Here is a 25,329-nt window from a genome sequence, read left to right as displayed (position 1 = left end):
CCAAGCATATTCATTCTACAATCCATAGAGCATCTTAAACTTGTGATACAGAGAAAGGACTGCCACACTATATATTGGCTGATTACAAGTTAGAATTGCACAGATTTTTAAGGATCCTTCATCGAATATTGTACCACCCATCATCATCTTCCAGGAACATGTCCAAGTCCCAGGGTTCTGTGGCCACCATATCCGACCCGAGCAGCTCACAGTCTTGTGCTTGATCGCTGATCCACAAGCCTTCATCCTGAGCCTCGATTGCAGCGTGGGCTAAGGGAGAAAGGTGATTCTCCTGAAGCTTCAAGGTGCATCTGGAACCACTGGCATGAACAGAGGGTTCCTTTGGAGCAGATTCCATTACAGAAGGGAAGGCGACATTGATGGTTTTGCAGGTATGTGGCGCTCTGTACTGGACGCTGAACCTGGGAGGATCGCCGTAGCTATCCTCTTGTTGTACCGTCTTCTTTGCTAAACATCCTTGCTTGTCCCTGAAAACGCACCTGTAGTAGTTCCTGTGTTCATGGAAGCATGCATTACAACTAGAATTAATGTACCGGGAAAACCTTAATTGCTGAAGGGAGTTTACTGGTGAAGATGATTACTTTGGATACTTGGCGTTCTTGATAGTTTTGTGCCCGTACTTCCTCCACTGATGGCCGTCGTCAAAGGGGGAAGTTGTAGCTATCGACCACGTTTCCGGCTTGCTCCTGCAACAAGTTTAATCCGATGGAAAGTTTAATACGATGATCAATTACTTCAAAGAGAAGTTCAAACTGCAAGATGAAGAATAGAATTACCAGCTTCTCTTCAAACTCTTCCTCGTATCGTTGACATATATGTCTCTTTGGGAGTCCTCAGAGGCATCGGACGATCCACAGACACAGGACTGAAGCCTTGAGAGCGCCAAGGAGGTGAACTTTCGTATCTCCTCAAGCATATCCCCTCCATTGGAAGGATGCAACTGTAGAAGAACAGCATGTAGTTGGCTCAGCAACTCTTGCGCCCTATTGATGTCTTGGATCGCCATGCGATGATTACAAGCCGAAGGCACTGCAGATTCATGACGTGGTGCAGTCTTCTTCTCCTCCATCTTCCCTATCACACGAACGGTTGCTTATCCCCCCTTCCCCCCTCTATATAACGAAGGGTGCATCACACGCAGGCCAGGCAAATAAGGGAATGCGTGCATGTCAGCGACCTCATATGAACTCAAACCACGGTCATCTGTGCGAGCTGAGACTGCTCATCCAGAGTGGCCCGTATCGAGCCGAAATTGACGTCAAGCACATTCTTTAGACCTTACAAATCAGCTCACACGGTGTGACTCATTCCATTTATGAGGGCGGAAGATGTTCAGATAGATACACGGAACTGTGGACTAAGGTGCATCCATCTTTCCCTCGGTTTATATACCGTCCTTGCTGTTCTCACCCGGTCCACAACAATAGCATCTTTGATCTAAGTCAACGATGTAGACGCTTCTCTATCATCTTGCAGTCAAAGACTCGCAAAAGACCATTTCTCAGCAGGAGGTAGGCGGCCAAATATTATCACAGTGTGTGTAGGCCACAGAGAGAGAGAGAGAGCGAGAGCGAGATGTCCTTTTCCATGCAATGGATTGCAAGCACGTGGACTCGGCTTTCATGCAAAGCAGAGACGTCGTCAAAGAGGAGATGAAGGAAGAATTATTGGCTATATTCTCTTTTTTTGTACCGTTTTCTTTTTCCTATCATTCTTCTCAGCTCCTCAGAGAAAAGTCAAACACAGGCAGGTTGACGTGAGGGAAGGTTCATTCTTCTCCACACCAAGCAATGGCATCCAACAAAGATGACACACTCACTGTCACAGCAACAAACACAGCTATCGATTATAAAGCAGTGTCGATGCAGAAGGAAAATGAATTAGGACATAGCCCTATATCATTCATCACTAACAGCTAAAGTCAACTACTTTAACTAAAGTTGGAATACGACCACTCCTTTAATACGAAACATGAACATTGCTTGTTCTTTAACGCTTTGACTCAACTTTTTTCTAGAAAAGGGAAAAATATCATTTGATTACTATGGAGAGATTGCATTCCAAAAAAGGTACCAGCCGGAAGTGAAGTCAAAGTTCCGAAACAAGAGAACTCACATGTGGAATTAATTTGAATTGCCATCAAGATCACATGTCGAACTTGAATTGAACTTAAATATGTGTTAGAACTGTTTTTACAATTGATGAAGAAACATATTTATTGATCATAATTATAACTTTGAGCATACTACTCGGAATGAGTTGATATCAACCTGTTCAAAGAGTACATTCCAAGTATTAATTTTTTAGAGGCTTAGATTATGCTAAATATGCTATCACCTATTAAATCTCTGATCAAATTGGATCACAAACTATGCATGATTACAATGAAAATGGTTCATGAAGCCTCTTAAGCTAATGTTATGTGCGAAGATTTTGGATATTATATGCATAGATGTTAGATTATGCGATCCTATTTAATTAGATAAGATTTATTAGATCAGATTTTGATTACTGTTATCGATCAAACCTTTGCCTCGTCTATAAATAAATAAGACCTTTAATGGACTATACACATAATAATTAGTACGTACATATACAGATAAAAGAGATTGGATATGTAAAATGATTAAAAGATTATCACGAAATAGGGCGAATGTAGTTCTTTTTGTACATCGATATCATTGTAGCTTACGGATCTGATAATGGTACGCTCGCAGATCAGATAGAAGTTTTCTGAATAACATCGAAAGGTATGTATCGTAAATTTAGATATATTATTATTTGATTTCATATTTTGATATTAATTTTTTTCATATAACAATAATAATATATTATAATTTTTATACTCGTAATAGATTCATATATATACAACACGTGTGTGATCAAAAAAATCTTCAAAAACATTTAAGTGAGTATGATTTTGGAACCAGAGAATGAGTTATTGTCCAACGGTACACATATAGCATTTAGGTTTGGATCTTGTAATTTGGTACGTCTAATAGAGCATTATAGAATAATTTTTGTACATAAAAATTATGCAGTCAAAATCTTGTTGATTCAACAAGCCAACATAGCTTCATTAAAATATCCATAGAGAAATTAAACCTTATTCTGCAACACAGCCGACATAAATATAATTTCTCTAACAAAATTTCCTGTCTCAATTTTTCTACGCATTGTATAATGCAGTACAAATTCCAACATAAAATTTATTAGGCAACTTAGAACAGCTCAAGATAAAAGATGATTACGACTTGATGAGAACTACTCACCAACATAACATGGCATTCGTTATTCTCATTCTGTCTGTCCTTTTTTTTCCTCTAGTCTTGCCCATCACATATCAAAGAGATTTGATTTTCGATATACCGATATATTTTTTTTAGATATTCTAATGGTGAATATTTTCGTTTTGTAGGATATGCTCGACTAATATCACGAGTCTATTATTATTAATTTCAACCTAAGTAATTATATTATTGAGGTTCATCGTGACAAATGATATTATTATTGATTTAGTATTACCAAGATATTTAAGTAAAAAATAACCATTTATAAATTGTATTATAAAGTATATCAAACATGAAGTCACGATTGCACTATGTCTCGTATCGATCATACTAACATTTATTTCTAAAAATATATTAGGTCTTCGATAGAAACATCAAGTACTTGAATTAGATTATCAAGACTTAATGAGTCTATTACCATTAGTTTGAGTTTAAACATTTTGGATCAATAAATTCAGATGTAATAAATTAATTATCTTATCAAATCATGACAAACAATAGTCAAAACATCCTAATATTGAATGTGACAAATGATCCAAAGATAGATTACTACAAAGTGACCATTTACGTGTATCATATTAAATTGTTAGTAATGACTCGGAGTCACCACATGCTGCTCGACAGGCCCTCCTTTGGGTTCGCCAGCATGTATTCATGATGGGATCGCCCGAGTCGAGTTAGTAATGACTCGGAGTAACCACATGCTGCTCAAGCGGTTCTCCTTGGGTTCTCCGACGCGACTGCCGGTCGCTCTCTTCCAGCCTCCACGTACCTCGCCGACCTCCGACTCCACCGCGGTTGGTTTCCACGAGCGGGAGCAGAGCCACATCTCCTTCCTGGAGTCATGCTCCACCCTGCGGGACCTGAGTCAGGTCCATGCTCGGATCGTCCGGACCGGCTTCGAGCAGCATGTCTTCGTCGTGGGCAGGCTCATCTCCTTCTGCTCCGGCTCGGAACAGAGGGGATGCATGGACTACGCGTCCGCCGTCTTCCGGCAGCTCAACTGGCCGGATGGGTTCCTCTGGAACACCATGATCAGAGGGTTCGGGAGGGCCAACAGACCCGCGGAGGCGTTCCTTTTCTACCGAAGGATGATAGAGGAGGGGAAGAACGCCGATAACTTCACGTTCTCTTTCCTACTCAATATCTGCGGCCAGTTGTCGGCGGTCGAGTTGGGCAAGCAGGTCCACTGCTGCGTGCTCAAGGTCGGCGTGGATTCTCATGTCTTCGTCTGCAACAGTCTCATCCACACGTACGCTCTCTTCGACGACATGGTCGCCGCGCGGCAGGTGTTCGAAGAATCGTCCGAGAGAGATCTGGTGTCATGGAACAGTCTCATCGCCGGGTACGTGCACTGCGGCCTGCACCTCGAGGCGCTGAAGATGTTCCTGAGAATGCTGAGGACCAGCTTCCTCGGGCCGGACAAGGCCACGTTGGTGGTAATCCTGTCCGCATGTTCGAGGCTGGGAGCGTTGGACTTCGGCAGATGGGTGCATTCCATCGTCGGCAGTTCCACCCATGGTTGCCGTCTCAGAGTCACCAACTCTCTAATCGATATGTATGCAAAGTGCGGAGCGATCGACAGAGCCGTCGAGGTATTCGACGATATGACGGAGAGAGACACGGTCTCGTGGAACTCCTTGATTCTGGGACTAGCCATGCACGGGCGGGCGGCCGAAGCGATATCACTCTTCGAAAGGATGCGTCGGTGCGAACTCGAAGAGCCAAACGACATTACATTCCTGGGAGTCCTCTGCGCCTGCAGCCATGGAGGTTTAGTAGAAGAAGGTCGGAGGTACTTCGACAAAATGACGAGGGACTACAACATCTCTCCCAGCATAAGGCACTACGGATGCCTGGTGGACGTTCTTGGGCGATCAGGACAGGTGAGGGAAGCTTTCCATGTGATCAGGAACATGCCGATGGAGTGCAATGCTGTGGTTTGGAGGACGCTGCTGGGCGCATGCCGAGTCCACGGGGACCTCGAATTGGGTCAGCGTGTGCAGGAGCACCTCGAGGAGCTGGAACCCTATCATAGCAGCGATTACCTGCTCCTGTCTCATATGTACGCCAAGGCCGGCCATTGGAATGATGTCTTTCAGGTCAGAGAAGCCATGAGAGAGAGACGAGTTCAGAAGCCAGAACCCGGCAACAGCTCCGTCAACGTTCTTCCTAATGAAATATATCTCGGTCAACAAGTTATATATCATTGACTGCGTCGTTAGTCAAAGAAAGCGAGTCAAAGACGAGAACGGAAGTGAAGACCACCGATTCTTCTCCGTGTTCTGATCGGTTCATCGCTCTTCTTGGTTTCTTCCCTACCTGAATTGGTTGTCTGGGAGAGGGGATTTAGAGGGGTTTCGTCTCTTGCCAACACAGATCGGATAAGAAGTAGATCTGTCGGATTCATCCGTCGGATGGCCATGACGACGAGGTCCGATCCCCAATTAGCTTTCTTCCTCGCCCTCGTCCTCTTGTGTCTCGTCTCCTGCAACGCCCAGCAACTGTACGAGAACAACAGGCAACTCGACTGCACCACCACCGACTCCTCCACTCTGGGCTACACCTGCAACGGCGTCCGCTCCTGCTCCTCCTACCTCACTTTCCGATCCCAGATCGCCTACCAGTCGCCGGTACTGATCGCATACCTATTAGGCGCCGACGCCGGCAACATCTCCCGCATCAACGGCGTCGCTACCGAGTTCGCCAACGTCACCAACGACCAACTCGTCCTCGTGCCGGTCCCCTGCTCCTGCTCCGGCGGCTACTACCAGCACAACGTCTCCTACACCTTGACCTCCAGGGACACCTACTTCATAGTGGCCAACGATACCTACCAGGGCCTCTCCACCTGCCAGGCCCTCATAGCGCAGAACCCTTACGGCAGCCTCAACCTCACCGCCGGCCTCCGGGTGGATGTTCCCCTCCGCTGCGCCTGCCCCACCGCCGAACAAACCAGCAGCGGCATCAAGTACTTGCTCACATACCTCATCACCTGGGGCGATGACGTCCCCACCATCGCTGACCGCTTCCACGCCGACTACCAGGCGGTGCTGCACGCGAACAATCTCTCCTCCTCCTCCACCATCTATCCTTTCACGACTCTCTTGGTGCCCCTCGAAACCGAGCCCACCAAAGACGAAGTCGCAAGCTCACCCTCGGCGCCTCCTCCGCCCCAGACAGCCGACACGCCGCCCAACGACGGGAGCGGGAGCAGTTCCTCTGGCCACAAATGGGTCTTCGTTGGGGTCGGAATCGGAGTTGGCCTTCTGGCTTTGTGCTGCGCCGGAGGCCTGATCTGGCTCCTGTGCTACAGGCAGCGGCGGCGGAGCCGCATCCCTGTTCCTGATGTCCCCGTTCCGTTCAAGACTGCAGAGTCTTCGGCGAATTACTCCGAGCTGTCCGACAAGAGGTCGGGGCCTCCCACTTCAGTCTCCGTCCAAAGCGTTCGCAGTGCTATCGAGTCGCTGACGGTCTACGAATTCCGAGCGCTCGAGGCCGCCACCGCGGCCTTCGGCGAAGACCACAGGATCATGGGATCCGTTTACAGAGGAGTCATCAACGGGGACGCCGCCGCCATCAAGAGACTCAAAGGCGACGCCTCGAATGAGATCAACATCCTGAAGCAGATCAACCACTCCAACGTGATCCGCCTGTCGGGCTTCTGCCTTCACGACGGCAACACCTACCTTGTCTACGAGTTCGCCGAAAAAGGCTCCCTGGGAGACTGGCTTCATCACCACAACAAGAACGATAGCTCGAGCTGCCTTGGCTGGAAGGAGAGGGTTCAGATCGCTCACGACGTTGCTCATGGGCTCAACTACCTGCACGACTACGCCAGCCCACCGTACGTCCACCAGAACTTGAAGAGCAGCAACATCCTGCTCGACGGGGAGCTCAGAGCCAAGCTCGCCAACTTCGGCCTTGCGAGACCGATGGAGGACGGGGAAAGGCCTCACCTGACGCGACACGTCGTGGGTACGCAGGGGTACATGGCGCCGGAGTATCTGGAGCACGGCCTCGTCACTCCTAAGCTGGATGTGTTCGCTTTCGGGGTGGTGCTGCTGGAGCTGCTGTCGGGGAAGGAAGCTACGTTCACGGAGGAGGGTGAGAAGGAAGACACGCTGCTGTGGGCGTGCGTGGGATCGGTGATAAGCGGAGAGGATGCGCGTGGCAGGCTGATGGCTTTCGTCGACCCGTGCCTGGGACGCCAGTATCCTCTCGAGTTGGCTCATGCCATGGCGGAACTGGCGATGCTGTGTGTGGCACGCGATCCGGGGTCGCGCCCAAGCATGACAGAGGTGCTTGTGTCCCTCTCGGCGATTCACGATTCCACCTTGGATTGGGATTCGTCGGACCTTGCAGATTCCAGTTCCATGATCCATGGAAGATAGGCTTCCGGTTCTCGCTTGTGTTTGAGGAAGATTCCACACGAGTGGACAGACATTTATAGGTTGATGTCATTTCAAGATGGAATAAATGTCGCAGGGTCGATTTCTCACCCTTCTTTCTGTTTGTGATAATGCGTGAATAAAGTAGAGATGTCTTTGTAGAAATATTTAATTTTTGATTCTCTACGTTTCTGTAGTCTGTGATTAGCAGGTTGTTGATCAACTTTGCACATCAAATTGTTGGAAATAAATTTTGAAATAAACTTAAGTTTTATATTTATTTTACCCTTCTTTTATATTTGTCCCTGTAGTTCAAGATTTTTACTGCGCTTCGTCTCTTATGAACAAAAGTTAGCGGCACGTGTGATGCATGAAATGATCAAATTCGATCATGAAGCGTGATAACATGATTGAATTCAATGATGAAGTATCCCAACGTGAATGTGAATACGATAATGAAGCTAATGAAGCATCATCTAATGATAACACAATCGACTCTGACCATGAAATGTCCCCAAATGATAATGTGTTTGAATTTGACACGATCAAATTCGATCATGAATCGTCCTGATTTGACTAAACCTAATCACAAACCATCCCCCAAATGATGATGTATTTAAATCCGACTATAGAATATCTCATAATGACAATGTGATCGACTCTAGCCGTGAAGCATCACTCAATGTGTGATTTTTATTGTGCTTCGTCTCTTATGAACAAAATTTAGCAGCACGTGTGATGCATGAAATGACCTAATTCGATCATGAAGCGTGATAACATGATTGAATTCAATCATGAAGTATCCGAATATGGACATGAATATGATCATGAAGCATCATCTAACGATAACATAATTGACTCTGACAATGAAATGTCCCTTAATGATAATATGATTGAATTTGACTATCAAATATCTCCTAATGATGACACGATCAAATTCAATCATGAATCATCCTTTAACAATGATTTGACTAAACCTAATCACAAACTATCCCCCAAATGATCGACTCTAGTCGTGAAGCATCACTCAACGATGACATGACCAAACAAAAACATAAATTTGAATCCGATCATGAAATATCCCATAATGAGAATGTGATCGACTCTAGTCGTAAAGCATCACTCAATGATGACGTGACCAAATAAAAATGCAAAGCATCATTCGATCATGATACGATCAACTTAGATCACGAAGCATCACTCGAAGATGATGTGACCTAATTTAGCTGTCTCAATCATGATATGTCCTACTCGAGCATAGAAGCATCATTCGATGATGACAAGGCCATCAATCGAATCCAACTGAATGAATCAATGCAAACGAATCAAGCCACACAAGCAACAATGATGCAAATAAAGTGGATCTTACACTACTAAACAACTTTAAGTCAACACCTTCAGGGGTGCAATGGATGACATAGTCGAATAATCTACCCAACAAGGCATCAAGTCCCTCCCCATCCTTTCTATGTGTGATGAAATAGAGATGATGCGGGGCTTTGATATGTAGACAATCCGTTACACATCATAGTCGTCTAATCAATGGAATGATAACTTAATACCAATAGGAGGGGTGGTGACTCGAGATCGACAATATGGTCTCTTCGATTGGAATGACAACTGGTGGCCCCCATGCTCTACAACCAAAATCCCCGACAATTCAACCTATAATAATCGAAATAATCATTCCGAAGATTCATCTTTACCTCAACTCAACAATCATCCTGACATGCTACATAATGCCCATCGAGTGTATCCTTGATGGGATCTAAGAAAATCCCAACTATGATAATTTTTAGAACCATCCAAATCCTCCACTAATTTGGGGAGTGGACCCAAGTTGGATCCAAAACTCTTACCACATGTAACAATCACAATCTGGCTTATCACTCAAAATTGGCAAAAGATCTATTAATACCTTCCACGAGTTAGTATAACAACGAATGACGCGCCAATCAACGATAATTTACCTGTTACATCTTAAAACATAGAATACAACACTGCTACAGTATATGCCCTCCAGCACTGCAGCTGCAGAACATAATAGCGGCTGACGCTCAAGATTAAGCTAGCCAAATTCTAGCTCTACTATCATCTATATCTCTAACCAAAGAGGCGTTTTTTCTTGACATTTTGGACACCAGTATCAGTTTCTGGAGAGTCCTCAACAATAGATTCTTCCTGTATCACCAATCCCCGATTTCTAGTCAGCTTTCGGATAGGTGTTGCAGGCGCAGCTGACTCAACACCACCAACCTCTGAGCCAGATGTATTTGCACGTATCCTGTGTGGCATCAACTCTTCTCCAACATCTACATTATCTATCATCAACTGCCAAAAGACACAACAATATCATATCAACCATATATATCCATAGCCTGACTATATAGGCATCTCAATCTAGTATATGTAACACAAACATGGCTAATCATGATAATGCACCATTCATAAAGTCGTAATTGCCTCCCGGATATTGGGGCAATTAGTAGACTAAATGAAAGGGTGACACATCTTCAATTCAAGATATCTTTGGTTACATGAATAATCTCAAAACTGACATATCAAGCATTAGGCAAATCAAGAAGACAAAATGGTAATAACACGTGATGGTTTCTTCTCCCATGGCTCTCTAAAAAATCCCGGTTAGTTTCCCCAAAATTGATAATTAATATTATGTTCACAACTTGATCCGTAACAACTAGATTTGGATAGAGAAAAAGGATACTAGAATGTCAAAGCAAAACCAAAAAAAAAAAAGTAGACAACCAGTTATGCAGTTCATACTCCATACCTTCCAGTCCTTGAAGTCAAATCTGAAAACAAAATGACTGTATGAGACATCACCCGAAGCCACAGCGGTGGCCACAGGAGCATTTCTTGGAGCTGGTAACAAAATTAGAAGCATATCAGAAGTTCCTTAAGGGGCTAACAAAGGTCAAATGAAATACTGAGCATTCCAAGATGAAAACTTACAGACAATATGGTGCCTGCTATCATTCACTATGATTTCTGCTCTTCCATCTTTTACCAGAAATGATAGGGCGAATATATTCTCTACTGTCTGTGCAAAAGATTCTCTATTCAGAACCAGATTTTCCAACTTCACACTTCTCTTTCTTCTTAAGATATCAAACATGGTTGACATATTCTTGTCTGTGTCAGTTTTCACTTCAGTTCCAGCATCAGCAAGCTGTATATCACCAGAAAACAATACATATATATATAACTCCAATAATGTAATGTATTAGCCTGTACTTATAAAGAACAGCTACTAGGAGTACATTATTCAGCCAATCTTGCTGTGCATTAATGGAAGCTTTTGAACTTCAATAATTAACATTAAATACAATAACCATGCATAATTATTCCAGATAACAGATAAGACCTTAGAGTGGACTTTACATATCAGACAATCATGTCTCCTTCACAATTGTTGAGGTACAACAATAATAAATCTTGCAAGGGTCTCTTATTGGCATAATACAGCATTGCATGCATCTCCCCGAAACAGAGGACAAAATAATAGGGAAAAACAAGTGCATATAACATGATAATAATCTGCACATTTTGCAACCGAAGCAGCAGAAGCAATACCAAGAGTCACTAAACAGCTAGTAAGATACAATTTGGTTTTCACCAAAACTAGTCCAAATAATATTATGGTATTGAGAGCAGTCACAAAAAAAATTTAACATTGTTTAGAACAACTTTCCAGTCAAAGTGACAGGCATACCATCCTTGAAGAGTTAAATAAACAAGCTCAGAGGCACTAACCTCTTCAGGATGAGTGCTTTCAGTTGGTCTTGTTCGTTTTCTCTGAGCAACAACCTTCCGCTGCTTCAATTCAGTATTCATGGGACCGATCCTGGCATTATGAAAAACGAATGATAAGAATGACAAGCACAAAGGCGCATGTACCTAATTATTGCAACAGACACTTTGAAGTCAACTTAGATTTATCATGAAAAAACCTATCACCATCTACTCAATCAGACACTCAACAGAAGATCTATGAGAACTATTACATTGTATGATATCCAGGTGCACTTCTGAAAACATGGGAGACAGCATGACCAACATCTGACCAATGGAGATTGTTCAAAGTACTCCCCAAGTCTGATCCACCATTTTGTTCACCGAAGTTCCTCAGGAGGGTGGTAACAAAATCTGAAGGGGTCACACCTTCATTTGTTTGAGATTTAACTGATGTTACCAGGGTGCAGGCAATGTCTAAAAGAGCCTCTGCATCTGCTACTTGCTCCCTGGGCTTCTGAACTGTGATCATAAGATGAAATTTTGTAAAACAGAAGCGGAATGATGAACCATTTGAGAAAGGTAGATAGATAAAAACTTCAAGTCCATTCAGCACAATCACCTAAAATTTACCATGCAATTGATTACATAGAGACTAGAGAGTTCATCAGTTACCAAAGTAATGATATCTATGACTAATCAATGCTTCTCTACGCTAGACCATGAATAGTACATGAGGTAAACATACATGGTACCTTAAGCAGCAAGAAAAACTTATACATATACCTACAGAAAGTAGGAAAAGGAGGAAGGGAACATTATAAAAGATAAACAGAAAAGGTTCGATAACTTTGATACTCATATCAGACAGAATTGTCAAGTTAACATTTCACAAATGTCACCCTGAATGGACGGTAGTAAAATCCTGTAAAGGGAGAGTTAAATCCCATGAACAAATATAGCATTTGCAAACAACTTTACATAAGCAGATAATCATATAATATGCGTTAGTCATCCTGCTGTTCAACCAAAAGATATTACAATGCATCGGCCAGACCACCATTCCTTGCAAGTATATCTCCTGATTGCAAACAATAAAAAAAAAACCCTCTTTTCTATAGCAGCGTTATCCTAATGAGGGTTTCCTCATGTTTCAAAGAGAAGGAAATTAATATACGTTTTGCAATGGCGACACTGAAGAATAGAAGCAGAAGGGAAAAGTCATGACGCATGATTTAGGCAAGTGCTACAATCTGGCATACATACCAAGTTCGTGCAAGCTCTCAACCTCCGTGATAATTGAGTTGAATTTGTCGGAATCAACTTTCGTGATATCTTCCCTCTTATCTGAGACCCATTTCAGTAAAAAGAAAGAAACCTAATCAGCCTGGGAAGTATCAGAGGGAGAGGACACAATTTAATCGAATACCAACCGCTGATCATGTTCTTCACGGCCAGATACCGGGATCGAAGAACCCGACGATGCGCTGTCCCTTGACGATTTGACGACGCGGCTCCGGCATCGTTGCCCTGCCCGTTCTCCCCTCCTCCTCCGCCCCTACCTTCCGGCAGTCGCTGCTTCGTTGCCCTCACCATAGTGTGCGCAGTCAGGAAATCCAATCTCACACTGCAACCCCGACACCTCCAACGATTCCTGGCCAATTATCGATCTATCGCCGTCCGACAGGGTTTAGGGAAAACTTCCGAGCGAATAGAATTACCGATCGGGAAACCAGCCAGCATTACCATGAACGGCAGGTAGGAGAGGGAAGAAGCAGCGGCCAGCGCAAGGGTTTTGGGGGAAGAGACAGATGGAATTGTAAGAGATAAGAGCGGCAGGCCAATTTCGGAGTTCCAATCCCGACCGCGCTCTTTCCCTTCCCGTCAAAATTAGGAGAAGGCCGCTCTTTGGTTTATTCTCTTTTTCATTATATATATATATATATATATATATATATATATATATATATATATATATATATATATATATATATATATAATATTTATATCTATATGTTTTGGGAGAAAAAAAATCCTCTATCCTATTTTATTTTCCAAAAACCATCCCTCATTTCCCAATAAAAGCCACAAATATTATATATATATATATATATATATATATATATATATATATATATATATATATATATATATATAAGATTTATCAACGTGATACAGTCGACACTCATTTGATGATAGCAACGTTTAAAGAGACTCGAGTTTAACGCAGAGTGATATCCTTGATGGAACACAAACTATCATCATATCCTTGATGGAACACAAACTATCATCACACCTCAAAATGATCATATAATGAGGATGGTGGAACGAACCTTCTTCGCCTATTATCGTAATACCACAATAATGTTTTGATATACAATATGTCCAGTAATCTACTCTTTTTCTCATCATAATGTGTAGGTCATGCAATTAGGATGGTGGAACGAACCTTCTTCGCCTATCATCGTAACACCACAATAATGTTTTCTTAGGCAGATATAAAATATGTCTAATAATCTAATATTTTTCTCATCATAATGTGTATTAATAAAATATGTCCTCTCTCTTGTGATATAGCAACTTTGTCATGGTGCCACTATTAAATCTTGTAGCTTGCACTTTTTGGTTTTGTTTCTGTGATCCATGGTGTTCATAGAAGGTTGTGATAGTAGCAGAAGAACATTTGGTAAGCAATTACAACTTTGCTGGGTAAGAGGAAATCGGTCGGTTATGAATGAGTTGAGCATGATGTCATCTAGTTCAAAGAGCCCCAGTGAATGATGTCACAGTAGAGTGATATCCTTGATGGAACACAAACCATCGCGGAACACAAACCATCGCCACACCTCAAAAGGGTCATGCAATGAAGTGGAACGAACCTACTTGGCCTATCAACGTAACACAACAATAATGCTTTCTTATCATAATGTGTCCAGTAATCTACTCTTTTTCTCATCATAATGTGTATTAATAAAACCACAGTTCTCTGTCGTATATCTGTTCTGTTAATTTCCATCACAGACAACAATAATCAAAGAAAAGATACCTAATAACACCGTATACTAAGGTTTCAGTGATCAAATCCAAGAATAAAAATTGCTCTAATGTGAATAAATAAAATAGTAAGTTTCATTTCATACAGAGCTTCAGGCCAGTATCAGGGGAACACTTTGCTTGAGGTCTGTGGGCGAAATGACATTTTATTCCGAAAACCATCTTGTGATCAAAATTATGCAGCATGAGCCATGGCATCAGGTGCCTCTCCAAGCCTGCATTTAGGAGATAATTTAGGCACAAGCTTTAAACAAAGGAGACAAAGTCCAATCACATAGAAACCATAAGAGGTGATAGTATCCTTTGAGTATCCTCATTTTTCTTGTATGATTCATTAACCATTGCCGGCAACTAGGTTCTTCTGACAAAAACAAAACCACCAACAAACATTTTTCATATACCAATATTTTGTACAAAAAGTTCCAACTACTAAAGAACTTTCATCCTGCACAAACATGTCAGATAAGAATGGACGAAGCCGGCTAACATTTTCCAATCATGCATTACAACCTGTTGCAGGTGTATAAATCTTTGCAGTTCTTACCAAACCTAAATCTGTAGCTTAAAAACAGCAATAAGGACACATCTGTAATTCTAATATCCTTAATTTCTTGCTTGAAGAAGTAAGCAAGCCAGAACAAAAAAGCTTGACAACAGAATAGTTCCGGGTGAATGCCAATGTGTTCAAAGACAGACTTGAAATGCAAAGCAAAGCTAAATTGATGACCACAATTAAGAGTTACAGATTTAACCACACCATTTTACCTAATAAAATAAATACTGCTTGATCACATTTAATTCTTAAATATTGCATGGATAAGAATATGATTTCCCACATGTGAATCTAACTTAACCTGCCTTAATCAGGCTAATGATGTTTGTTCCAGAGTTTGTTAATGCTAAGTATGATGGAATTCATTCTTGGAATATTGAGTATCACCGCAAAACTTGTTGGTCTTGGAGGTTTTTCTAAAAGCCATGGAACATCTGCATCCTGCTTTCTCTTATATCATTGGTGATGGTACTTGTAGGTTCCATCAATATCAGGACAGATAATTGGCTTTTTGACACCCACATTTCTCTGAATCCTACTTCTGTAAATATTATGTTCGTTCAGGACTACACCTTATCCAATATGATTCAAAATAGGAAATGGACTTGCGCAATACTAATCTGAAGTTTAGTACTATCCTATCCAGACCTATCTTTAGAATTGATTTATCACTTTGTCCCTATGAGAATAAGTGGATTTGGAAACCAAGTCCAAAGGGCAATATCAACCAACTAATCTAAAGTTTAGTACTATCCTATCCAGATCTATCTTTGGAATTGATTAATCTCATCGTCCATATAAGAATAAGTAGACTTGGAAACCTAATTCCAAAGGGCAATATCAACCAACTAAGCTGAAGTTTAGTACTATCTTATCCAGATCTATCTTTGGAATCGATTTATCTCATTGTCTATATAAGAATAAGTGGATTTGGAAATCTAATTCCAAAGGGCAATATCAACCAATGCTGCTCATTCCCATCTATTCAACACCATGCTAATGACAGGACGAGAAATAAGGACTGGTGAATACTTTGGAAGATCCTTGTAGTTCTTTGTTCCTTGTGTTCTTCACTTTTGCTAGAGACCATCACATAAACAGTTACCTACCACTGAATATATTGTTAGTCCCTGCATCACTGTACCTAAGAAATGAAGTTTATGTGGGCATAAGTAGGATGGGGTTAATCATATTTTCTTCACTGTCATTTTGTTAAAATAATCTGGACCCTCCATAAGAGGAACATGGATGTTACTCCTTCCTTTTCTGAGCATTGACATGTTGGGAAATAGCTCAAGAAAGGAAATGATCATCATAATGCTCAGTTGATCTTAACAGCCTTGATTGCGTCGGTGGTTGATTCGGAAGGCCCATAATGAGGCTGCTTTCCATGGACCCTCCATAATTACATGTCATGATTGCATACAGTTTGCGCTGGCTTCAAAAGAATTGAAGGGAGTAAAACCCTTAAAAACACCACAAAGATCTCATGTGGGAGCTCCTCATGAATCAATCCTATTAAAGAATGCAAAAACTAAAAACAATTATCTTATCTCATGTTCACTATGTTGCTCCAGTTCAGTTTATAAGTGATTGTCCTCATCACATCATTTATCATGCAATATTTGCTTATGGCCCCTTCGGAGCAACTGAAACTCAGTTGATGCTCTGTAGTTGCAACTTCAAAAATACAGTTGAAAACATTTAAATGCTTCTTCTAAGAAATAAAATAACTTCAAATATTAAAATTTTTAAAAAAATATTAATGAATTTCAACATATTTAAAACCCAGCTTACAGTAAGAAGATTTAGTCTTGTAAAACAAAAATTCAACACAACGTCTACCTCTGGATGCCTTCTCCGACCTCCATTCTGAGGAAATTGCCAATTTTTACACAGGAACCAACTTCTTTTGATAAATCATTCAGCAGTGACTGCAGACAAAACCATCAAAACCAATGTGAAATTTCACACAGAGAAAAGTACCCTCGCAAAGTTAATATTAAAGCCTGAACTGATTTAGGGTTCCAAAATAAGGTGAATGACTACAGATGGAAGCCTCAATTAAATCAACGGTAAGCAATATCTGCAAATACTATATATGAAAAAGATCCCAAACAGAACCACCCAATAAAAGATGTCTAAAGTCTGAACCCTTAATTACCTTCACTTTGACACTATCATTCATAACAAACTTCTGTTCCAATAAGACTACTTCTTCATAGTATTTCCTCATGCGACCTTCCACCATCTTTTCAACGGCCATCTGAGATTTTCCTGAACTTTCTGCCTGATATGAAAAAGAGAAAAAAACAACTTAACTGGCTGATAGAAAATTTGGAACATAGCAACATAGACATCTAGCAGGTCTAGTAGGAGATGAAAAACTACAAAGACTATATTAAGATGCATATTCAAGGTTAAATTAGAAGACAACAAGAGAATATACCTTAAAAATGAAAACTTAATCCAAAATATATTACTGCTTATAAACACTACAGAGATTTCACAAGGCACTAGGAACATAGATAACAATGAACAAGCAACAGAAGAATGCTTCTTGTGTGGCCATTATGGTATATTCTTTTTGCGAAAAATTGTTAGGCCAACGAAAGGAAGCGACTTGCACAAAGGCACTAGCACTATGATTATTATACCTAGTATGCTTGTAACTAAGTATATGATTGGCTTCATTTATAACTTCGGGGCCCAGTCTTGACACAATAATAAGACTGAGATGATGCAACCTTGGTAAATTAGTTCAAATCATGAAAGCAACCTCCCAAACCCCTCACGAAGGGTCCCACTGCACATTTACAACCTCCCCATACCTAGTGACAGATTTTTTTTCTTTGTTGTTGAAACGGTAAGTAAATTCTTTTTCTCAGAATAGCAATCATATATAAATTCTTTTTCTCAAAATATGGATATTCTCACAAATTAATTTCCAATCAAGTAAAATTAAAGTTGTTCACACACATATTATTCACACAAATGAATGTTGATATAAAGAGACCACAGAATTGGCAAATTGATAAAATGTAATCAGAAGAATCAAACAATCTGATTATAGAATTGTCAACGGTATCCAGGACCAACAACAAGGGAACACTCTACAAAAGAGTACGGATCATAGCTAAAAGAAGTTTTATCTCCACACAAGTGGCTCTTGTCCCAATATCGTAGTCTGAATAAGAAACACATGGATGGAGTTCAGAATCTTTGATTCTACAATTATGGATAATTACCTACCTGTGCCTTAAGTATGTCACGCTCACTCTCTAAAGCCTCAGAAGGAACAAGTTCTTTAGACAAGAACAAAGGCTTCGATGCCACTATGTGCATTGCCAATGACGAACCAACCCCACGAAGAGCATCAAGTGAAGCATTGCCATCTTCTATCTCCAGTGTCAACAATCCAGCAATGCGGCCCAATCCTGGAAGAGAAACAAATAGCTACATCATGATAAACCATGTTAACTCTGATAATGTTCACCTCCCAAGCTGCTATGAAATTTGATCTAGCTTTAAGCATGACTAAAAGATCAAAACTGTCCATCATAAAAAAATTTAAGTCCAAACATAAGTAGCACAATATAGATACTGAAGCATGATATCAACACTAATCAACAAACATGACTTGCTGGTAAAATACTATATTTAACAGTCAACCATCAAATTTAATTTTTGAAATGAGTCAACACACTTAAAGACTAAAATCAGTACCTTAATAAGTATACCTTAAAATCTAAATTATCATTGCAGGAGTGTAGAGTCTAACAAAACTTTAAAGATAATCATGTCAATCTGAAGGTAGCTAATCCAAAATACATCTAGCATTAATAGCATCAACGACCACAACCATCAACAATAAGAATACAACATTTAGGTATATTCAGACAGTAATTTCTAAAAATAGTTATTACAATATATGAGAGCCTCTATTTTCTTCAAAATATGAGTTTCTGGGATCAAAAACTATAATAACAGAACTGGGTTGCAAAAATATATAGCTGAGGGCATTTTCTTCTCTTTTTTCAAGAGGATCCCATCATCATTCTCTGTTAGAGATGTGAGAAGGTAGATATTGAATCTCACAAGTGTATGTGAGTTAGACAGACAAACCTTTCCATCCACTGCTGTGTCTATCAGCAGTATGTCAGATGATATGCAACCTAGATGGCTCTCTCATTGATACAAATGGAAGGAGCAACAAATGAAACGACTGTTAGCAAAAAGATATGCACAATATGTGTCTTAGGCAAACCCAGTGAACGAGGCTCCCTCAAATCTGTAAAGGGTCAATATAAACAGCCTTACCTATGGTCACCCTTATTAAAAAGACCAGTACTCCGAAAATTGCAAATCATGCAAACAACTACATATTATAAAAATAGTAAATAGTGAGTCAATCATGAGATCATATATAGTGCCTTTGTTGTGTTATAATGCATATTGGTTGCACTTCCTAACTCCAATTCAAACAAACATTATTTATTGCCAACCACGTATGAAGGTGAATCGTACATCTTCCCAAATCCAATAAAGCTTGTTAAAAAATGTTAAAATAGTCTACTATTGGCTTACCTGGTTGGGGACATGTGTGTAGGTAAGATAAGACAGCACCATGTGAAGATGTGGACAATGCATAACCTCTTCTAATCTTCACATTCTCCCCAACCATGGCAGCAACTTCTGTAACTGCATTTTGCACTGTAGTTTCTCCAGAAATTTTTGGATGATCCAAATTAATCTTCATGTTCTATAATACAGTAACTTTCGTCATTAATTAAGCATCCAAAAAGAGAATACCAAATACCAATTACAAAAGAATCATGATATAAAATACATTTTTTCACTAGAATCTTCTGTTCAAACTGTCTCATATTGGTTCTCATAGATGTATTATGTTGGATTAGGTAAACAATAATATAATATACAATCAGTGCAAGTTCCATGATTGTTGCTACTATGGAAACAAGAACACAGCTCTGTGGCAAAAAGAGAGAAGCCGACTAGGTATCATCATCAGGAATTATTCTTGAGGCCAATTGATTGGCCACTTCCTCACTATTGTGGTTGACAAACCATAGGAGCCAGAATAAAAAACAGTGTCAAATAAACATTAAGCAGGAAAGCAAAAAGTGCTAAAGCAGGAAAAAAGAATTGCTCTAGCAAAATTAATGCATTAACTAGAAACAGTCTCCACACTGGCAAAAAAGACCTTGGAGATACCATCAATATTTGATTTATCTTCAGTTTCTTTGTGTAGGATAACCGTTCATGAATAAAGCCCTTTCTGATTACGCTCGTTTTTGTTATGCACATGACAAAGATGGCCCATGCATATAAATTTCTTCCTTCTGTAAAGCTAAGCCTTTTCTTCTATATATAAGACTCATACTTAATGAGCCAGAACCGGACAAATATCTGATCACCATCAGCCTCTCTCTTCCTTTTTTCTTTCCCTAATTTTACTTCCCTTCACTCTCTTTTTTCTGTATCTCTTGCATTGGTTTGGTAGTACTATAAGGTTCACACAAACTTCATAACACATGGAAATTATATGGTTATCTGGGAAAACACTCAACTCGAACAGAAGCTGGTTTCATGGTTACATACAACTTGCATGCTTGATATTAGAAGGGGAAATGAAGAAGGAAAAAAGAGCATTTATATTGTTTGTCTACCTAAATTTGCCATTAATTACAGTCACATATGACCTTTGGCATTCCTAGAACTTGTTTTATTAAATAATACAGAAAAAAAACTATACTATTCAAGCTGCTGGCCAGGTGGAACAAGCATTTAAAAAAGATTTAAAAAAAAACAAATGGCCTATCAAACAAGATTCAGAAAAGTTGGATTTCCAAATCGGATCCTCATGAACAGGCAAAATTTGCAGAAAGAATCATATGTCATGTAGCATCCTTCTCTTTTTCGTAAGACAACTTTAGCATCTCGACTAGCCTTTTCATATTGTAGTTGTACTAGTAAATTCAATTATTTTTCTGCTTGTCAGAATAAAGAGCATTTATATCTGCTTCAAAGTGACAGATGTTATAAGTTCTCAAGGCAGCTATGTGTGTCTGGAATGGTATCCCAGCTTTCTTGGTCAATTATAAATCTTACTGTCACAAACTAAGATCGACATCAGAATAAGTGCATTTGTACATGTGTACCTCCAAGTATTCAGGTCCAAATATAAAAGCTTCTTGAGTTTGCACCATTGAACTTTCAGCTGATAAAGCTATCTTTGCCAAAGACGAAGCCTGAAATAGGAAGAAAAAGTTTGTACTGCTCACCAGAAATCAATGACCATACAACAAAAAATTAAATAATCTTGGAAAAAAGTTGTAACTGAGGCATATAACTTGAATCATGCAGCAAATACATTCTGCCTCAAGGGATTCAAACTTTCTAAGTAGCAAAAGTAAAGTGACACTGGATACATATTTGATAGACTTAAATAAATATTTTGTTGCCAGTTTCTACATGTTTGATAGATGGATTTTATACTCTTCTTTGCTGTTGTATTCTGGTGATGAAGGCCAATCTTTCTCAAGTTGTCTCATTAACGCAATACAGAGATGTGATCCCCACCCAGTAGTTGAGGTCCTGCGCTTTAGTATGCACTGACAAATTGACAATGATACATGGAATGGGAAAGACAAGTTCAAGAAAAATCTTTGGGAATGATCTAGGTGTTCATCATTACACCTTCTAACTTTTCATAAGTGCACAACAAGCAATTGGGTTTAAGAATTTCAGGAAATCTTTTCTTTAAGGCAACAAAATGAAGTTTCAATGTCCTCATGCAATCGGATTTTTGAGGCTTCAAGCATATGAATATGGTAAGCATGGAGGGAGATCCTTATGTTGGCAAGGTTCCCGTAAGTTCTCATCACCTTAATTGTTTTAATCAGTAGACAATCACATTTGCAACAGCTCATTTCACTCTATATAAATAGGAGACATATGTAACCAAGGGTTCAGATCTTGGTCCGATACCGACACTGGTCCTCAGGATGACCAGAATGGTACAGGTAGGCTTGGGCAGATCATGTATTAGTACACCCCCATGCCAACTGCTCTAAGGATCTGGATAGGGAGGGGACAAAATATGGGGGTTACCAAATGGTAGGCAACTGTCAATAGCTGTTATATCCTGATATAAACAGGAAAGAATTTAAAAACATCTGATACCAATATCAACTTATTGCACGATAATCCCAGTACAGTGAGTTACCAAGTAATAAGCTCCATTTCAGATTGGACCAAATGAAATTGCCCAATCCAGATATTTAAATACTTATTTGTACTAATCAATATGACCAGGACTTTAACCTTGTATGTGATTACATTAATGCATCAATGAAAAAGACAAGAAAGTTAACATTTTGAAAATTTTTATCACTGTGTTTCAGAGTAATATCAGTAAAACAAGCCTTTGGGATAATTAGGAGAATATTGAATCCCTTAATTAAAGGGATATGCAATACAATATTGGTTAGAAAAGAGAGAATTTGATTCAACAAGAGGAAAGTTAAATTTTGCAAATGGAAGGAAGATCAAGCACCATAGCATGACAAAAAAAGAAAACAAAAAGAATGAGGTTTGAGAAGGAAAGCATTTCATTTGAGGAAATCCAACTGTTAATTTCTAGTGGAGAAATGATATTTAAATCAGGGTTCGCCATTTCGGATACCGGACCCATCTTAGAGATTTGTCGGATCGGTATATACCGGTGTACCAATACACAGTATGTTGAGGTGTGCCGATGGGGACTCCAGCGATCCGCATCTCGATTTCGGACCAGTCTGTGTTCGTACCATACCAACTCAAGCAGTACAACAAACGGTAATTTAAATAACTTCTGGCAGTTAATGTCGAGGTGCAAAATGTTGTTTTTATACTACCATGTCCTCGGGTCTGAAATCAACTAATTTTTATCTGTCTTGAATGTTACCAGGCATAACTGCTGTCTGATACTAGTCTAAATTACTGAATTTTGTGTATTAAATACCTTAAATGCATCCATCTAAAAGACTTTAATGTAAAATAGAAGAAAGGAAACATGCATTCCTAGAGGAAAGATGTTTGTCTACTAGGAAACAAAACTTAGAGAGGAATATTCTCATGAACTAACCTCATCTAAATGGAGCTACTGAATTAGCTGAAAATTTAGGGAGAGAACTCTAAATATCGTGATCTTGCAAGATAAAGAGTTTAAGAAATTGTAACATCATTTTGTAAACAGTTTATGACATACTTAAAATGAGATTTAGGAACATTGTCCTGTCTAGCATCTCTAGTTTACGGTCATCCCACTCCTTGGCTAAATCATAAAAATCCACATGGTCAATATCATGACAGCATTGTGGAGGGCTAGTACAAAATCTAGTGATTTCACCAAAGTTGAATGAATACTAACCAGGTATTGAAATACATCATTTCTTGCTACAAAGTCTGTCTCACAGTTGAGTTCAACTACAGCAGCTTTTTTCTCAGTCTGTGCCACTGAAAGTAAACCCTCGGCAGCAGTTCTTGAGGATTTCTTTGCAGCAAGAACCACCCCTCTCTTTCTAAGGTCCTTCTGTGCAGCCTCTGTGTTATCAAGCAAAGCAATTATGTAGAGATAATGACCAGAAAAAACATTAAATAAAATGGATATTAGACAGAGTAATATGGCAACAAACCTAGATCCCAGTTACAAGTAACAAGAGAAAGTTTGACATCCTTAATAGGTGCACTTGTTCTTTCCCTCAACTGTTTGATGAGATTAATCTGCTCATTAGCTGACACTTCGGTGCTAAACCTTCTCAAAAGCACTTGTCTTGAGGCATTCAAGTTTACCAACCCTCTTGGCTTAACTGCTGGCTCCCCTATATATGCCCGAAAAAAATAACCCTTTCTGGGCTGCCTACCGACACTCAATTCGCTGAGTATTAACCGTGTGAGACTCTTTGCACTTCTACAGCATGCCATTCTGAAAACCCAACAATATCCTATAAGAACATAAGTCAATGAATAATAGGCTATAAATGTGGAAAAAATTTAAATATATCCAACCAAGGCGTCTTCTTGGTACTTCAGTAGAATCAAGGAAGTTATCATGAAGCATGAAAATTTTACAAAATATACTAGAAACCACACATGTAAGAACAATATGCAATAATTTGAAATCAGCAAGTAAATAAAACTCGGAAAAACATAGATTCAATCTTTTTTCTTTGTCACAAAAAAAAAAACACCTGTGCAACTGAAAAGCAAAGAGAAGAACTAACACGCTTTAAATTTCCAACTGTTGTTTGGAGAACAATGAGTAGCCCCATCTTTTAGGATGAACATTAAGGAATCGGACAAACTAAGCAATTTATTAGATCACAAGAGAGAGGACGCTGTGAGGACAATACAAAGCAAATAAATTTGTCTAAAATCATGAAGTTCTTCCTATTATGACAAATTAAATGCTAACTAAGAAGGAAAAGTAGCGATTTCCATAAAAATATCCATAAACCATCGGAAAAATTTAGCAAAGGATTGAAGCACAAAAAAGCGAAGAGGGATTAACCAGAAAAGCAGGAGAAGGAGAATAACTGCAACGGATTCAACGAGAAATCGCACGACAGATGAAGCAGACAGAGAAGCATACCTACCGATTCTGCAGGACTAATAATTCCGGTTTGAGGAGGGAGAAAGAGCCGACTCCAATAGACTTGCGAGGGTTTGGCTCGAGGGTTTTAGTAGCCAAGATCCATTGATCGGAAGATCTGAACCGTTGAGTAGTTGGAATCACGACGACATCACAGCCATCAGATCACAAATGATTCCCGGAGCCCAAAGGTCCAACGAGGACCGTGAGAGGGTCGGATCGGGTTGCGATTCGGATCAGACGAATGATCCATATCCATGATCCGTTGATAGCGAGATCTGAACCGTTGAGCAGGTGGAGAGACGACGAAATGGCTCCAACAGCGGCTGTAAGAGGATCGGATCCGGATCCGGAAAGGGATAGGCGAATCGGGTCGTCATTCGGATCATACATCGATATCTGAGCCAATGATAGCAATCTTTGCCATCCTTTGGTTATATCAACCTCTGAAATGCCAAATGCGTTCACAAAATACAGATGATTGAGAAGAGAAAGCCGACGCTGACATACTCATCGATGACAACGACGATGACGTGCGTATCTTAACATGAAGGGGAGCAAATGGATCGGTGATTGCGTGTTGCAGTGCCGAATGGAGAAGTGGCATTGATC

At 40.1% G+C, this 25,329-nt stretch overlaps 5 protein-coding genes across 9 annotated transcripts; 2 read left to right on the top strand and 3 right to left on the bottom strand.

Annotated features, from left to right (window-relative positions):
• Positions 1-118: 118 nt before the first annotated feature.
• On the bottom strand, positions 119-1,090 carry LOC135611392 (transcription factor WRKY45-1-like). The gene is made up of 3 exons (XM_065107142.1): positions 798-1,090; positions 603-707; positions 119-512 (listed from the first exon to the last, which is right to left on the bottom strand). The coding sequence occupies exons 1-3, from the start codon at positions 1,088-1,090 to the stop codon at positions 119-121; spliced, it is 792 nt and encodes a 263-aa protein (XP_064963214.1).
• Positions 1,091-3,980: 2,890 nt separating this feature from the next.
• Positions 3,981-5,524, top strand: LOC103981636 (pentatricopeptide repeat-containing protein At2g02980, chloroplastic-like). The gene has a single exon (XM_009398383.3). The coding sequence runs from the start codon at positions 3,995-3,997 to the stop codon at positions 5,522-5,524; it is 1,530 nt and encodes a 509-aa protein (XP_009396658.2). The 5' UTR covers positions 3,981-3,994.
• Positions 5,525-5,580: 56 nt separating this feature from the next.
• On the top strand, positions 5,581-7,976 carry LOC103981003 (protein LYK5). Its single transcript, XM_009397572.3, has one exon. The coding sequence runs from the start codon at positions 5,729-5,731 to the stop codon at positions 7,703-7,705; it is 1,977 nt and encodes a 658-aa protein (XP_009395847.2). The 5' UTR covers positions 5,581-5,728; the 3' UTR covers positions 7,706-7,976.
• Positions 7,977-9,585: 1,609 nt separating this feature from the next.
• On the bottom strand, positions 9,586-13,339 carry LOC135609757 (non-structural maintenance of chromosomes element 4 homolog A-like). Its single transcript, XM_065103363.1, has 8 exons — positions 13,202-13,339; positions 12,889-13,125; positions 12,722-12,802; positions 11,728-11,977; positions 11,477-11,567; positions 10,676-10,892; positions 10,494-10,585; positions 9,586-10,033 (listed from the first exon to the last, which is right to left on the bottom strand). Exons 2-8 carry the CDS (start codon positions 13,049-13,051, stop codon positions 9,806-9,808), a joined length of 1,122 nt encoding a protein of 373 aa, XP_064959435.1. The 5' UTR covers positions 13,052-13,125; positions 13,202-13,339; the 3' UTR covers positions 9,586-9,805.
• Positions 13,340-14,384: 1,045 nt separating this feature from the next.
• Positions 14,385-24,872, bottom strand: LOC135582734 (elongation factor Ts, mitochondrial-like). Of its 5 annotated transcripts, none has more exons than XM_065103361.1 (9): positions 24,722-24,872; positions 23,762-24,051; positions 23,497-23,669; positions 21,245-21,334; positions 19,650-19,824; positions 18,315-18,499; positions 17,227-17,352; positions 16,908-16,996; positions 14,385-14,724 (listed from the first exon to the last, which is right to left on the bottom strand). In XM_065103361.1, exons 2-9 carry the CDS (start codon positions 24,048-24,050, stop codon positions 14,685-14,687), a joined length of 1,167 nt encoding a protein of 388 aa, XP_064959433.1. In that variant the 5' UTR covers position 24,051; positions 24,722-24,872; the 3' UTR covers positions 14,385-14,684. The 5 variants fall into 5 exon arrangements, with proteins under 5 accessions (XP_064959433.1, XP_064959431.1, XP_064959430.1 ...); XM_065103359.1 differs by having other exon boundaries at positions 23,762-24,070; positions 24,722-24,862; XM_065103358.1 differs by having other exon boundaries at positions 23,762-24,070; positions 24,718-24,847.
• Between the last annotated feature and the right edge of the window lie 457 nt (positions 24,873-25,329).

This window comes from Musa acuminata, chromosome BXJ2-4 (genome assembly GCF_036884655.1).
Source record: "Musa acuminata AAA Group cultivar baxijiao chromosome BXJ2-4, Cavendish_Baxijiao_AAA, whole genome shotgun sequence".
In the NCBI taxonomy this organism is placed as follows: Eukaryota; Viridiplantae; Streptophyta; class Magnoliopsida; order Zingiberales; family Musaceae; genus Musa; species Musa acuminata.
This window is presented reverse-complemented; position numbering and strand designations above follow the sequence as displayed.